This window comes from Muscardinus avellanarius (assembly GCF_963383645.1).
Source record: "Muscardinus avellanarius genome assembly, chromosome: 3".
In the NCBI taxonomy this organism is placed as follows: Eukaryota; Metazoa; Chordata; class Mammalia; order Rodentia; family Gliridae; genus Muscardinus; species Muscardinus avellanarius.
The window spans coordinates 38125371-38141500 of NC_137788.1; the positions used below are offsets into that span (position 1 = coordinate 38125371).

At 51.4% G+C, this 16130-nt stretch overlaps 1 protein-coding gene across 4 annotated transcripts; it reads right to left on the minus strand.

The window, feature by feature from the left end:
- Positions 1-331: 331 nt before the first annotated feature.
- Positions 332-15899, minus strand: TMEM53 (transmembrane protein 53; the record flags this gene model as incomplete). Of its 4 annotated transcripts, none has more annotated exons than XM_080692357.1 (3): positions 332-985; positions 4249-4370; positions 15764-15899. In XM_080692357.1, 3 exons carry the CDS (start codon positions 15822-15824, stop codon positions 332-334), a joined length of 837 nt encoding a protein of 278 aa, XP_080548483.1. The 4 variants fall into 4 exon arrangements, with proteins under 4 accessions (XP_080548483.1, XP_080548482.1, XP_080548481.1 ...); XM_080692356.1 differs by having other exon boundaries at positions 332-892; positions 15764-15824; XM_080692355.1 differs by having other exon boundaries at positions 332-895; positions 15764-15824.
- Positions 15900-16130: the final 231 nt, after the last annotated feature.

The window sequence follows — 16130 nt, forward strand, 5'->3', positions numbered from 1 at the left end:
GCTGACGCTGGCCGCGAACCTGCAATCCTGCCTCAGCCCGCCAAGAACTGGGATGACAAGCATGCGCCACCATACCCGGCTTACCACAGTTTTTTAAAACAGCTAACTCTGAGGCTCATCCTCAACCCCTCTCCCCTGCTTTATTAACCCTTTATAGCTTAATGCCACAGGAATCTGCAGACTGCTACACTCCTCCAATCAACTGCAAGGCTCCCACTGGAACCTGCAGGCCCTCCCTCTCTGGGATTCTAGGATAAGCTGAACACCAGTGTTCCCCAGGACAGATGTGGGTTGTGGGGAGGTGTCAGGTATTTATTGCTGGAGCCGGCCCTCAGCACTGGACACAGCTGTGCATGAAGTCGACACAGAGGCTTGTGTAGTAAGTTGGGTAGTCGCGGAGGTGGCTGACATGTGCAGAGGACACAAAGTCCACAGAGCGCACAGGGACCCGCTGGGCCAGGCGGGCCTCGACCATGCGCTCCACGTCCCTGGCCAGCACCACATCATCGGCCCTGGAGTAGAGGTAGAGCTCAGGCCAGCGGGAGCCCGCATCCTGCAGCTGGTCGTAGAAGTGAGTATGGAAGAGGGCGGTGAGGGGAGCGAGCAGGTAGTGGGCCAGAACTACCACCAGGGCGAAGGCCACCAAGAGCAGCAGGCGCAGCAGGGCAGGCCAGTGCTTCAGCACAGTTGACAGGGCCCGCAGGGCCCCCACCAAGTTGCTATCTCCAGGACCACTGTCAAAGACGGCCCCCACCACCCGCAGGTGGCAGAAGCGCCGGTGGGTCTGCAGGAGCTCCAGCACATAGCGGTACAGCATGACGCCAGCGTTGCTGAAGACGTGGAACAGCAGGGGCTCCCTCTCGATCTCATAATCAAAGAGGAGCTCCAGCAGCTTCTGGGCCAACGCGCGAAGGGAAGGGATGCCCAGGGACTCTGAGAAGAAGACCATGTGCCACGGGGCTGTGTATCGGATCACGATGCAGCCCTGGAGAGAGGAGAGAGGCCTGGTCATGCCCACGGATGCGGTGGGGATGGTGGACGTTAGCTAAGGTGGACGGGTCCAGCAACCCCACTTCCACAGGGCCTACGGAGCCCACCAATTCCCTGCCTCAGCCTGGGTGCCAGCTCACTACTCATGGGCACCTACCATTCTTTTTTTCTTTTTTGTGGTACTGGGGACTGAACCCAAGGGTATCTGACCTCTGAGCTACACACCCAACCCTATTCTATTTATTTTATTTATTTATTTATTTATTTTTCCAGAACTGGGGATTGAACCCAGGGGCATTCTACCTCCAAGCTACACACCCAGTCCTTTATTTTGAAACAAGGTCTCACTGAGTTATGGAGAGCCTCACTAAGTAGTGTCTCAGCCTCCCAAGTACTGGAGTTCCAGGCAGACACTGCCATGCCTGGCTCACCTACCACTCTGAAGGCACGCTTAAGGCCCCTCTGGGGACTCACTTCTTTGTGTTGGCTATGCCCCTGGGATGGTATTTGAGAGCTGCAGCCAGAAGTCTGTTTTTAAGACATCTGAGCTGACCAAAAAATGTCTCTTTGATCCAATTCCCTCTCTTTCCTTCCCTTAACCCTGGCCCTTGCACATTTAAGGCCTCACTGCTTGGCTACACCTTACTGCAGCGACTCTGCTCTGCACTGTCCCTACCTCCCAGATAAAAGAACCTCCATGAGCAAACACCTGAGACAGAACCTGCAGGCCCAGCCTTGACCACCAGAGGCCGCTGGCGAGCCAGGTCCACCTCACGTCCACCTCTGGTCACCTGTCACCCTCTCTGCAGAACCCTGAAAGCAGAGTCCATACTACCTGGATTCAGGAGCCTAACCCCCAAATTTGTCTGGTTCCTCACGCTTACCCTGAAATCCCAAACGTACTCAATACTATTGTTCTTCAAATTCTGAAATTTAGGCCAAAACTCCCTTTAGGCTTTCCATACCCCTGACTGTCAGGGCCAAGTGCGTCACCAGACCTCCAGACAGGTCCCCTTGCATGCCTGTTAGAAAAGGTGGCCACAGCTACCCCTTCTGGGTCTTAATCCTCTCTCGCTAACCTGTTCTAGAGACAATGTGCCCTTTTCTAACAGGCTACCTTTCAATAGCCACCTTTTCTAACAGGCATGCAAGTGAAACAATGTCTCACTAGGTAGATGAGAGTCTCACTACTTGCTGAGACTGTCCTTGAACCTATAATCCTCCTGTCTCAGCCTCCCAAGTACTGGGATAATGTGCCACCATGGCTGGCTCTAGACACATTCTTAATCATGAGGAAAGGGGCCATTCTAGCTATAGAAGCTTAAAGAACAAAATAACTAGATATGATATGTGATTCTGGATTGGGTCTTGGTTTGGGCAAATCAGCTATAAAGGACACTTTGGGACAATTCAGACATCTGAACATGAACAGGGAAATAGAAGTGATAAAAAAAAAAAAAACTTTTCAACATGAGAAGGCAGAGAGCATGGCCTGGAGAAAGCAGGCCACAGAACAGTCCCCACAGGCAAAGAGCAGACAGGCACAGAGCAACCTGAAGGGTGGAAGGGCGCACCCAGTGTGAGCAGAGGTCATCCCAAGGTGACAGAATATGCGGGTTTTAGCTTCTTCCAAATAATGAAGTACTGGCATTTAGAATTGGAACACATTTTTTCAGTGTTCCTCTATCCTCCCACCAGGGCACGGGCAGCCCATCCTTGCTGCCCCTCCTCCAGCCCTGCAACTTCAGCCCCTCTGCCTGTCCCGGAAACTCACCCATCCACTTCCTCCCTCCCCTTCCACCAGGAACATCTTCCTTCCCTCTCCTGAAGCAGCCTGCTTCCCAAAGGCTCTCTTTTTGTGGGTGTTTTCACCCTCCTGGGTTTTCTCGGCCTACTTTCCCTTCCTGGCTGAACTCTCTTCCACCCCTTGTAGTCTGGGTTTCCCGGGGCTGTCCTGGCCCCTCTTTCCCTCCACATTCCCCAGAGATGGCTTCTCTTCTAGTGTTCCTGTCTCAAACACACTCCTCTGCCCAGGACCCTCCTCCTCATCCCTGCGCCCACGCCTGCTCTCTCACTAACCTGCCATTCTACCTCCTGACAAGCTCTGCGACCTATCACCCACCCACCCCCACGCCAGCCTGAAGCCCTGGGTCACGGTGACCCTCCAAGTGTGCATCTGGCTTCCATTCCCAGCACCTGCAATCCCTAGCCCAATCACTGCGCAGCAAGGGACTTTCTGAGTGGCAAGTCCAACGTCACGCCTGTTTAAATCTCGAGGCCCCTCCCTCGCCAGGCCTCACGGCTGGAGAATGTGCTTCCATTCTCCGTGCTAGGCACACTCAGCCAGCCCTGCACCTCTGCCTGCCCGTGTGGATCTTAGTGTAATGCAGAAGCGGGCCGACAAGCCGAGCCAAAGGGTGCTGAAATCTAGGAGCTGAGATTATCTGCGGAGTGAGGCAATACCACAGAGCCAGGCTTGTTGGCCGAGGGGAAGCTTCAAACTCAAAACTACACTTCTACCCCATCCCTCTCCCACGCCAGGGCCTCCACAGCCCTCAGGCAGGGTGCAGATGTGGGTCACGAGGGAGGCTGAGGAAGAGCTGGCCTCCCAGGACTCCCTCCCCGGCTGGCAGCCGGGGCCATCTGTACAGGCAGTTCCCTGCCAAAGGTTACTTTGGGAAGATCCAGCCTACGGAAGGCAACGCAGAGCGGGAACCCAAAGACCTAAAAGGGGGTTCCAAAAGATAAGCAGCGCCCGCTGGGGCCTCTCCACTTGCCATCTCTCTATCTGACTCTTCTCCTCCGAGGCCCTGTGACTCTGAGCTGGTGAAAGGTTCCATGGTCAGGTCTGAGACAGAACCTTTCCTGGAGAAAGACAGAACTTTCTCCAGAAAGTAGAAAGGCCCGGAAGCCCAGAACCTGCAGCCCCAGCTCCTACCGCCTAGAGGGGCATCATCAGCCAACAGGGCTTGGGCCTGAGAGACCCCAAAACCAGGGAGCACACTGAGGCCACACCATGGCATCCAGGGAGGGAGGAAGAGAATGCAGAGCAGGGGACTGAAGAAACCAGACTAAGACACCACTGGCAGCAAAGTCAAAGTCTCCGTCCCCACTGCCTTCTTCACAGGCTGTCACTCCCGCCACATGGGTGATGGTCAGCAGTCAGCCTTGGCTGCGGGCCAGAGGCTCTCCATTCCCCACAGGTGGCCACCGGCCGTGGCCCAGCGCTCAGGGTGTCCACGTGCCTGCAGTACTCACCCTTTTATGGTAGATGGCGCTGTACTTGGCAAGGTTCTTGTCCAGGCAGCCACCCCAGCCCAAGAGAATCACCACCGGCTGTCGCGTCCCTGCCTCCTTCCCACTTTGGCTGGGGCTGTTCTCTGAAACACAGATGTGGACCGTCAACACCAGAGGTAGGATCCAGAGCAACACCCCTGTGGCTGCAGGCAGGAAGTCAACAGGGGCCAGGCCTAAGCATCAGGCCAGCTTCCAAGCACAGTCAGGAAGTACAGAAACGGGAATCTGGCTCCCACTCCCCCCGAAGCTCCTCCAGCAGCTCTCCGGCCACTGCCACAGCGGGTCCATGACTAGGGTCCTTGAGCAGCAGATCCGCGGAGCGCTGAGGCAGAGCCTCAGGGCTCCATGACTGCTCTGTTTTGAGTTGTGGTACTGGAGAGTGAACTCAGGCACATTCTGCCTCCAAGCTCCATCCCCAGCCTTTTTTATTTTTATTTATTTTTTTGCGGGGCAGGGGGACTGGGGATAGAACCCAGGGGCCTTCCACCTCTGGGCTACACTCCCAGACCTTTTTATTTTTATTTATTTTTTTTGGGGGGGGACTAGGGATAGAACCCAGGGGCCTTCCACCTCTGGGCTACACTCCAAGACCTTTTTATTTTTATTTATTTTTTTGCGGGGGGGGGGGGCTAGGGATAGAACCCAGGGGCCTTCCACCTTTGGGCTACACTCCCAGACCTATTCTATGTTTTATGAGGAAATAGGGTCTCACTAAGTTGCTGAGAGCCTCACTAAGTAGCTGAGGCTGGCTTTGAACTTGTGTGATTCTCCTGTCTCAGCCTCCCAAGTGCTGGGATTACAAGCGTGCACCATCACACCCAGCTTATTTTTTGTTTTGGAAACAAAGTCTCACTAGGTGGCCGAGAGTCTCCCTACTTGCTAAGGCTGTTCTTGAACCTGCCTCCCAAATACTAGGACTGTAGGGGTGCACTGCCCAGCCCAGGCTGCTTTTGAAGAGGCCTCCCTGCGCCCTGTCTAGCAGACCTCGTTCTCGTTTCCCCTGTGAAGTGAATGCCGCCCCCTCAGGAAGATATCTGCACGGGGGCTGTGGCTCGATATCTGCCCTCCCGAAAGGGCTGGTGTGTACCCTTCCAAGGACCAAGCCACTTGGCTATGCTCAGCTGCCACCCTGAAATTTATGGATGCCAGTGGTGACCTGACGACAGTAAATTTCAAGGCTAGTTAAGAGGATGGTAAATATAAATCACTAACCTTTGAACAAAAGGAAGACAACAATTTCCTGTGGAAATTAATGTGATTGAGAAGTTCAATGTCCCTGCTCTCCAGTAGCCGTGACTCTGGCCTTCGGAGATTAACTGCCCGCACCACAGGGATCCCGGGCCGGTGGCGACTCAGCCTGGAGCAGAAACGGCCAGTGTCTTGGTCCCTCGTGCCCTGTGCCAAGCCTTCATATCCTTGGCCAGTGCCAGCCTTGGCCCTGATCTGACTAGACTTACTCTATATATTCCTGCTGCCTTTCTCAAGCTGGTGTGCCTGCTTCTGCAGGGCAGCTCCTCACCTGCACGTGGGCCTCAGTGGGGCCGGCCCTACCGTGTCCGCCGTTAAGCTCAGGCCCCCTTTGTAGCAATCAACAGCTACCACTGGATCTGCTGACTCTGACGTCAGGTCACTGGGTTGCCGATACCCTGCCCCGGGCGGCTCCCTTACCTCTGCAGCTGTTTGAGAACAGCCTTCCCCAACCCTGCCTCAGTGTCCCACACTAGATACCAGCAAAGGGTCTTGGGACTTAAATACAGAGAAGGCAGCTTCAGGTCAATCCACTGGTGGCGACAGGGCAACCAGGCCAGCCTCGTGGGCAGATGGGCACTCCCGACTGGAAGGGTGGAGCGGGTTCTCCTGGGCCTCAGAACTGCCCTTCTGCCGTGCTCCCGCTCTGCCTCAGCTCAGGGCTTGGGGTACCCTTGGGTGGAATGAGTCTCTGCCGGATGCTCATCTGGATACTGGCACCACAGACTTTCTGCCTTCCCCGGGAGCTCAAGTTTTCCCTGATGTGCTTAAAGGTCCATGAAGAGGGCAGGGGGCTGGGGAGATGTTACAGTCTGTTTGAGAGAAGCTAGAGATTCTGGGGGGCTGGAGGCCTGGGGGAGGGAGCAGCAGGGCAGGAGAGTGCCAGGAGCAGGGCCCAGCTTGGTTCTGCTTAGGAGTCAGTGTTTCATTCCAGAGTGGCAGAGAACAAATAAAGATTCTGAAACAGGGAAAGTGGCATGATCCATCTATATTGATTAATGACTGATACAGCTGTTTGCTTAATGTCTCTCTCCCTCTCCCCCCCCCCCCAGCAGGTTCCATGAAGGCAGGAAACTGCATCTATTCTGTTCCGTGTCACATCTCCAGTGGCAGCACCATGGCTGGCCCATGCTCGGACTCAGCAGTTATGGGCTGAAAAAACGAACATGTGGTTGGAAGGGAAAGGATGGATCCAAAGAGAAAGAGCCGACATTCTTCTTGTTCCCAGCTGCCCTTCCCAGAGTAATAAAAGTAATTATTATGGCTATTGTTATTTATCGTCACATCCAGACCATGACTCCCCCACCCTCTCGTACAAACCCCTGCTCCTCCCTCCCTGCCCCTCTTCTTTTTTTTTTTTTTTTTTTGCAGGTCTGGAGATAAAACCCAGGGGCATTCAACCTCCAAGCTACACCCACTGCCCTATTTTTTTTTATTCTCTTTATTTTGAAACAGGGTCTCACTAAGTTGCAGAAGGCCTCACTAAGTAGCTGAGGCTGTCCGCGAACCGCGATCCTCCAGTCTCAGCCTCCCAAGTGCTGGGATTACAAGCGTGGTCACCAGGCCAGCCCAGGCCAGCTGCTCTCGCTCGGTCCACCAGCTATCTGCTATCACACTGTCCAGCTCCTGCTCCTGGCTCCCTGTCCCTGTCCACCGCCCGCCCGCTGGCCACTGAAGACTATGTCCCCTCTCAGTTGCCCACTCTATTCCAATACTTGCCACGAACCTGCACAGGCAGCCAAGGACATTTTTGTGCCTAAACCATTACAAACCTCTCAACAAAAAGAGCCGGCACAGAACACACTATGCACCAGGCACTGCTCTAACCACTTTAAGAATCAATTTATTTAATCTTCACAACAACTGCTGTTCTTGTTTTACAGATAAAAACCGAGACAGATGCCAGCGCACACTTATAATCCTATCATTTGGGAGCCGAAGACAGGAGGATCCAGGTTCTCAGCCAGCCTCAGCTACTTAGGCCCTTTGCAACTCGGTGAGACCCTGTTTCAAAATAAAGAATAAAAAACAGGACTGGGTGTATAGCTTGGAGGTAGAATGCCCCTGGGTTCCATCTCCAGACCCGCAAAAAAAAAAAAAAAAAAAGAGACAGATAGTAAGTTACATGTTCAGTGTTTCATAATTACTGAGTCCTGAGGCTGGAATCCATGCCCAGATGATCTGACTCTAAAAATCAGCATGTACCCCACTACTCCATCTGGCCCCAGAGCGACAAAATCCAACCTCCTGGTTTTGTTTTGTTTTTCAATACTGGGGATTGAACCCAGGTGCATTCTATGTCCAAGTTCTATGCCCAGCCCTATTTTTTTTTTTTTTTTTTTTGGTGGTACTGGGGGTGAAACCCAGGGGCTTTTCTACCTCCGGGCTATACTCCCAGACCTATTTTATACTTTATTTGGAAACAGGGTCTCACTAAGTTGCTGAGAGCTTCACTAAGTAGCTGAGGCTGGCTTCGAACCTGTGCGATCCTCCTGTCTCACTACAGACCACTGTAGTGAGCAGGGCAAGGGCTGGTGAGGCCTGAACCAGAGCGGTGGGGAGACGGTAAGAAGCAGGAGGGAAATGGCAGGGAGAAATGAGAGCCACAACATTTTGGAACATGTATCAAAAGTCTCAAAAGCATGTGACTTTTGACTGGATGATTCCACTTCTAAGACAGAAAAATGTTGAGTCATACCGCAATATTCAGGGATACATGCAGCAGGTCAGAGACATAAATGAAAGAGCTAAAACTATAAGCCCCATAGGAAAAAGGCTCAGAGTAAATCTTTGTGACCCTGAATTAGGCAATAGTTCTCGAATGTGACACCAAAAGCACAAGGAAAAGCAAACAACACAGAAAAATTGGAATTTCAACAAAATAAAAAGCCTTTGTGCTTCTTAAATGGGCACCATTTTAAAAAGTGATAAAAAAGCCAGGCGTGGTGGATTACAGGTATGTGTCCAACATCCATTTTCTTCTTCTTTCTTCCTCTTTTTCTTTGTGTGTATGTACGTGTGTGTGTATAAGTGTGTGTGGTGCTGGAGATTGAACCCAGGAATACTCTACCTCTGAGGGACATCCCCAGCCCTATTTTCTTTTTTATTTTGAAACAGGGTCTCACTAAGTTGCAGAGGTCCTCACTAAGTTCCTAATGCTGGCCACGAAACTGCGATGCTCCTATCTCAGCCTCCCAAATAATGGGATTACAAGCATGCACCTAGCTCCAGTACCCACTTTCTAAAATCAGTAATGGGGCTGGGAATATAGTTCAATGGTAGAGCCCCAGGTTGATCCCCAGTACTCCTCCCACCCACACACATACACACAGATTTAAAATCAACATGTATCACTTTTGCAATGAGAGTTAAAATATTATTTCAAAGCAACAAAAGGGTAGGTGGACCAATCAGAGCAGTCCAAGTCAAAGAGATCCAGGATTCCCAAAAGCCCTGCCTGCCTGCCTGCCTGCCTGCCTTCTTTCTTTCCTTTCTTCTTTCAGTACTAGGAATTAACTGAACCCGAGGCATTCTATCCCTATTTTTGAGACAGGGTCTCACCATGGTCTCAAACCTGTGATCCTCCTGCCTCAAGCTCCCAAGTCACGGGATCACAGGCGTGTGGGCACCACCAGGCCTGGCCCCACCTTGGCACTGCTGAGCGCACCACAGAACAACTGACTCTCCAGGCTGCCTGTCATCTACAATCCCTCAACAAATAACACTGACACTAAAATACAAGAATTACAAGTACATATATTGTACAACAGTTCAAGTCATAAAACTGTGGTGTAAATTAGACTGTGCATACCCCAAGGGCGTACCGGGAAGACAAAGGAGAGGGATGACAGGGCAGAAGGGTCTGTGCTACAATAGACCCTTTTTTATTTGTAAGCCAAAATCAAAATACACAGAACCTGTTTTGTTTTTAAAATTGCAAAGGCTAAAAGGATCCTCAATTTTCTCTACTCCCCAGAAATACTTTCCAGTCTTACTGCTCCTATGTTTAATCTTAATTACCTTATTTGAAATTTACTTTTTGAAATAACAGCATATGTAAATAGCGTAGCATCTACCAGTACCTACTGTACAAAGCTGTATCTGGCTTCCAATCTCTGGCTCTGACACATAACTATAAGCCAGACCTTGATCAAGTTCTCTAAATTTTCATTTCCATATCTGTAAAATGGGGATAATAATACAGAAAATTCAATAAGATAATATCTTAGCAAGGAACCTGGCGCAAAGAAAGAGTTCAATAAATCGAAATGATTATTACTTCACGAGTAATGCATGCTCATGTAGAAAAAGTAGAAAATGAATACCTAATAAAAGTGGAATCATACTGTTTGTAATCTGCTTTCTTCTGTTTAGCAATATATTGTGAACATCTCTCCCTGTCAGTTTATATATTTCTACACCATTATTTTTAGTGGCTGTAGAACAGCAGCAGAATGTTTCATAATTTATGGTGACCAATCTCCCATTATTGGACACAATGTTGTTTCCAATTTGGGGCTGTAATAAAAATACCTGAATGGACACCCCATTCTTTGTGCATGCCCCCCCGCTGTTTCCTGGAAATGGCACTGTATTCTGGCAGTCCTTCCTAAAGGCATCTGAAATCTCTGCATGTGCAAGCTTTGGGGCGCAGCTCTCGAGCTGAAATCTGGAGTTATCTGGGTAAGATACTTCACCTCCCCCACGCATCTGTTCCTCATCTGTGAGATGGGACCGAGGCCCTACTGCACAAGGTGGTCATAAGGATTAATAAAGCAGTGAAAGGCGGGCCAGCATGGACAGTGCGTGGGCACAGTCAATGGTGTAGGCAACAGATGCCCAGAGGAAAGGAGGCAAGGACACACAGGTCTGGACAGCAAGAGCAGGGCCTCACGGCACCTGCACAGAGCAGGCACCTGCAAAGGGTTTTTATCAGCGGGTGAAAGAAAAGACCGAGGATTCACAAATAAATGAAACTTCTCTTGAATAAGGAAAAGGCAAAGATGGCAGAAGCAACAGCAGGGCTACAGCCTTTGGGGTCCCCACAGACAAGAGGATCACACTGAGTCTTTTCCTTATGTATGGAAGGGTTACTGGAGGTTGAAGCCACAGGCATTCTATCTCTGAGCTACACACCCACCCCTATTTTATTTATTAAAAATTTTTTTTTGTAGTACTGGGGGTAGAACCCAGGGGCTTTTTATCCCAGACCTATTTTATACTTTATTTGGAAACAGGCTCTCAGTTGTTGAGAGCCTCACTAAGTAGCTGAGGCTGGCTTCCAACCTGTGTTTTAGAACCTGTCCTCCTGTCTCAGCCTCCCAAGCGCTGAGATTACAAGTGTGCGCCACCAGGACCAGCTTATTTTTCTTTAATTTTGAAACAGGATCTCACTAAGCTGCCGAATGCTTCACTAAATTGCTGAGGTCCTGCTTCACACCTGTGATCCTCCTGTCTGGGCCTCTCAAGTACCAGGATTACAGGCATGCACCACCACACCTGGCCTATTTTTTATTCTGAAGCCAGGGCTCACTAAGTTGCAGAGGCTGGCCTCGAACCTGTGATTCCCCCGTCTCAGCCTCCCAAGTACTGGGATTATAAGTGTGCTCCACCACAGCTTCCTCAGGGTCTTTGAGGCCTGCCTGGAGACAGCTCTTGAGGATTTCCACTTGCTCTCCACTGCCCAAGCCCATTGCAGCCTCCCGCCCTGCCCTGCGGGCTCCCCCAGCCCCTCCACTCGGAGTGCCCCCCAGCCCTCATCTGTGCACTTCCTCCTTCAAGCCCCATCCCCACCACAGCCCCCACAGCCCCCACAGCCCCGGTTCCCGGCTGCCAGTGGAAGCTTCCTGAGGTTAAGAAGCCGGCTTATAGTCCTTGACCCCAGCCTCAGCTGCTCACCTGTCAACTTAGCAGTGCTGGTTCTGTGGTTCTGATCTTGAAAATTGGGGTGAAAACAATTACAGAAACCAAATATTATGGTCCTACACACTTCTCCACTACTAAACAGTATCTGCAAAAGAGAGCTAATCTCTGGGGCCCCCAAAGACCGCAGGCCAGTGCAGCCTTGTCAGCCTGGAGGGGAAAGTTCTGCTAGGGGAACAATGAATTCGGGGGCTCCTTGTCCTTACCTCCCCTGAGACATCTGAGACCCCAGCTCAGCTCTGGGGCCTGCACTCAGCTCTGAGAGACAGAGGACATGATGAACTAAAGCTGGTCACGTGGCACAGCCGGTAGAGGGAGAAACTAAGCCCCTGAAGGATCTTTCCCTCAGAAATGAGAGATCCCAGAAAGGCCTGAAGCTGCCTCTTGAAGAGAGGGAGAAAAATTAGTCGCTCTGTGTCAAACCCACCACAGCAATCCTTAGCCCTGCAGTTCCCACATCATTCCCCAGCCTTTTGTTTTTTGTTTTGTTTTTTGTTTGTTTGTGTTTTTGCAGGTCTGGGGAATAGAACGTAAGGGCATTCTATCTCCAAGCTACACCCCCAGCCCTATTTTTTTCTTTATTTTGAAACAGGGTCTCACTAAGTTGCGGAGGGCTCACTAAGTAGCTGAGGCTGCCCGCAAACCGCAATCCTCCGGTCTCAGCCCCCCAAATACTGGGATTACTAGGGTTCACCACCAGCCTGGCTTGTATTTTTATTTTTAAACAAGGTGTCACTAAGTTGCTGAGGCTGGTCTGGAACCTGCAATCCTCCGGTCTCAGCTCCCAAGTCCTGGGATTACAAATGTGCACCACCATACCTAGTTTACGGCATCATTTTGAAACCCGCTGTTTATAAACCCTCATTCCCTCCCGCAAGCCACATTTACTCGACTGGCCCCAGGACGCAAATCACTCCTGAGGTGCCGACGACTCACCCAAAGTCAGGACACAGCAAATGCTGAACCGAGAGCGGAAGTGACAGGAAGGCCTATTGTGGTTCCAAAAAGGGAAGAGCTTTCTAACAACCCCAGGTGCCTCTGGCGGGCCAGGACCTTTGGGAGGAAGGGCCTGTAAGCAGAATACCCTCAATCATCCCAAGAAGCTCTCAGTTCTGAGCCCCAGCCTCCTGGAGCAGCAAGGGAAGCCCAGAGGAGGGCAGGCACCGCCCGGCACCTGCTGCACACAGGCCACACGTGCAGTCACTGCCCCGCAGCCCTCACATTCCTGGGAAGTCGGCATTCTCGTCCCCACTGGGCTCAGGAAGCTTGCTAAGCCCCGGAGCTAGTAACAGGTAGAACAGAAATGAGAACCAAGACTGCCAGGCTGCCCACCTGGGCAGAGAGATACATTCCGCTCTCCTGGCCATGCAGAAAGCAGCTCCAGCTCTTTGCAGCTGGAGGCTCTCTAAGGGTCTAAGGGTAATAGTATTAACTGACTTAAATTTTCTTTTTTTTTTTTTTTTTTGGGTGGTTCTGGGATTTGAACCCAAGGAAATTCTACTTCTAAGTTACACCCCCAGCCCTATTTTATTTTTGAAACATGGTCTCCCTAAGTTGTAGAGGGCTTCACGTGCTGACACTGGCCGCAAACCTGTGACCCTCCTGTCTCAGCCTCCCAAGTACTGAGACTATAGGCGTGCACAACCACACCTGGTTCCATTTTATTTTTTGTTTTGAAACAGGATCTCACTAAATTGTGGAGGGTCTTGCTAAGTTGCTGAGGCTGGTTGCCAACCTGCAATCTTCCTATCTCTACCTCTCAAGTACTGGGATTACAGTAGTGTCACTACATCCAGATGACTTAATTTCTTTTCTTTTTTCTGTGTGTGTGTGTGTGTGTGTGTGTGTGTATGTGTGTGTGTGTACCCAGGGTCATTGTACCTCTGAGCTATACCCCCAGCTCTATATTTTATTTATTTATTTATTTATTTATTTTTGTGGGTCTGGGGATGGGACCCAGGGGCATTCGACCTCCAAGCAACACCCCCTGCCCTATTTTTTTATTCTTTATTTTGAAACATGGTCTCACTGAATTGTGGAGGGCCTCACTAAGTAGCTGAGGCTATCCGCGAACTGCACCTATGGTCTCAGCCTCCCGAATGCTGGAATTACAAGCGTGCACCATCACACCTGACTCCTATTTTATATTTTACTTGGAAACAGGGTCTCACTAAGCTGCTGAGGCTGGCTTCAAATCTGTAATCCTCTCTTAGCCTCCCAAATTGAGATTACAAATGTGAGCCACCAAACCCAGCTTGCTTATGTATTTATGGTACTGGGGATGAAGTGTCCAATCACTGCCCTGTACCTCTGAGCTATACCCCCAGCCCTAGCTTTAGTCTTATTTTTAAACAAGGGTCTCACTGAATTGCAAAGGCCCTCACTAAATAGTAGCTGAGATTGTCCTCAAACCCAGATCCTCTTGTCTCAGCCTCCCAAATGCTGGGATTACAAGCATGCACCACCATGCCTGGCTCCAACCCTATATATATATATTTTTATTCTTTATTTTTATTTATTTATTTATTTATTTATTTTGGTGGTACTGGGGTTCCTGGAAGCCCTTCTACCTCCAGGCTACACTCTCAGACCTATTTTATATTTTTGAAACAGGGTCTCTTAGGCCAGCGCGGCTGGCTTCGAACCTGCGCGATCCTCCTGTCTCTGCCTCCCAAGAGCTGGGATTACAAGCGTGCACTACCACCCCCGGCTTTATTCTTTATTTTGATACAGAGTCTCACTAAGTTGCGGAGGGCCTCACTAGTAGCTGAGGCTGGCTTTGAACCTGCAATCTTCCTGTCTCAGCCTCCCAAGTAATGGGATTACAAGTGTGCGCCACCACGCCCAGCTCTGACTTAACTTTTCAAAAGTATTATTTACACCCATAAAAGCCCAAGAGCCCTAGGCCAACAAATCCAGCCCTAGGGAAAAACAGCTGGTCAGAGCCATGTGTTCTTTGAAAACCTAGGAGCCCCCTATCGACCTAGACTACAACTAAGGAAGAGATGCGATGGGAGGCATGCACAAATAATTAAAAATTAGCAGAAAACAAAACAAAAAAGAGTCTATGGAAGGGGGTCTGGGAAGGAGTCCGTCCTGCATCTCCTGCCTCTCCTGAAGGAGGCAACATCTGAGCAAACGAAGCATTACACGATGAGCTGGGAAAACAAGGAGGCAGCAGAGGGGGAAGGCATTGCAGACAAAGAGCAGAAGTGCAGAGAATCACAAGCCAACTGGTATTGCCAGAGCATAAAATTTACACTGAGCTGTGGAAGGACACAGTGATCACAGAGGTGAACAGGGGCTGCTAAATTATGAAGGCCTTCGACTGCCATGCTGGGGAACCTGGACTTGATTTATCCTGAGGGCAATAAGGAGCCACTGAAGGGTTTTATGGAAAGTGTGATAAGATCAAACCTTTGCATGGGGATGTTGTGGCAGTATGAGAGGCTGAGCTGCGGGCAGTGAGCCCGGAGGGTGAAGGCAATGCTGGAGGACTGCAGGCCAGAGGCATGCTGGGCTCAGGCTGACCTGCTCTCAAGACTCCGCTAATCTAATTCCAAACTGGGACAACTTTCGATTCTCTGGGTCCGGCAACTTACACTGCCAAGGACCAAGCCTGTTTTAAAGGCTACTCCGGCACACGTTCCTTCAATGATAAACTGTAAGGGGAGAAACGATGCTATCCTAACCGCCAGCCACTAAACTCCCTCGGTGTCAGGCCCTATCCTGGGCCCTTTACACAATCTCAGTTGTGCAACCAAAGGTCATCCAGAAGCGTCGGGATTTCAGCCGAGCTCTACCTGACAGCCAAGACTGTTCTGTGAACCCTTGCCAAGAAAAGTGGAGAGGGAGGGCCAGAGGTTCTGGGTCCTGGGGCTTCTTCCAGGACCAGAGGTCCGCTGAGAGGACCCCATTCCTTTGGGAACCCTAGAACTCTAACCACAGACGTGGGAAGGCCGATCCCAAACAAAAGGATCAAGAGGTTCTCAACGCTAGGTAGTGTCCAGCTAGGGAAGAAAGAAAAAAGGGCATGGGCCTGAGAACTCAGGGTTGCAAAAGCAGAAAGAGGGGCCCCACCTGGCAGCTGACACAGAAAGGGGCGGGGCTCGGAAGCAGAAGAGCCCTGGGGCGGGGCCCAGAAAAGGGCGGGGCTCTCTGCACCCCTCAAATCCTGGGCACGCCGGACCCATCAAGGGGGCGGGCCGCGAGGGCGGGGACGCAAGGGCGGGGCTTCTGCTGCGCTCGCGACCCTCCGACTTGTTAGGTCACCTCCCCAGGACTGGACCCGACCCTCGTTCCATACTCTGGCTCCAGCAGGGCTGATCCGGGATCTCGATGGTGTAGTCCAGCTCGGCCGAGGCCATGGTGAAGGTGCCGGCCGTCGGCACGGGCCTACCGCCGGAACTCCAGCCGAAGCGCCCGCGCCTCTCCCGGGCGCCCCCTGGCACCGGCCACTCCCCACCTCCCCGCTCTGCCCAATCCCTGAGCCGCGCTCTGTGACCTCCCTCCCTAGCAACCCGAGTCACCCGCAGAGCCTCTCACCGCACCTCTCTAGCAGAGCCCTAGCAACCTTGCCCCGCCCCCACCTCAGGCCTGCAGCCATTGGCTGAGTCTCTTAAACTGGACCAGGTATTGGTCGGTCGGGACGCCAGTCAGGAAGATTCCCCCAC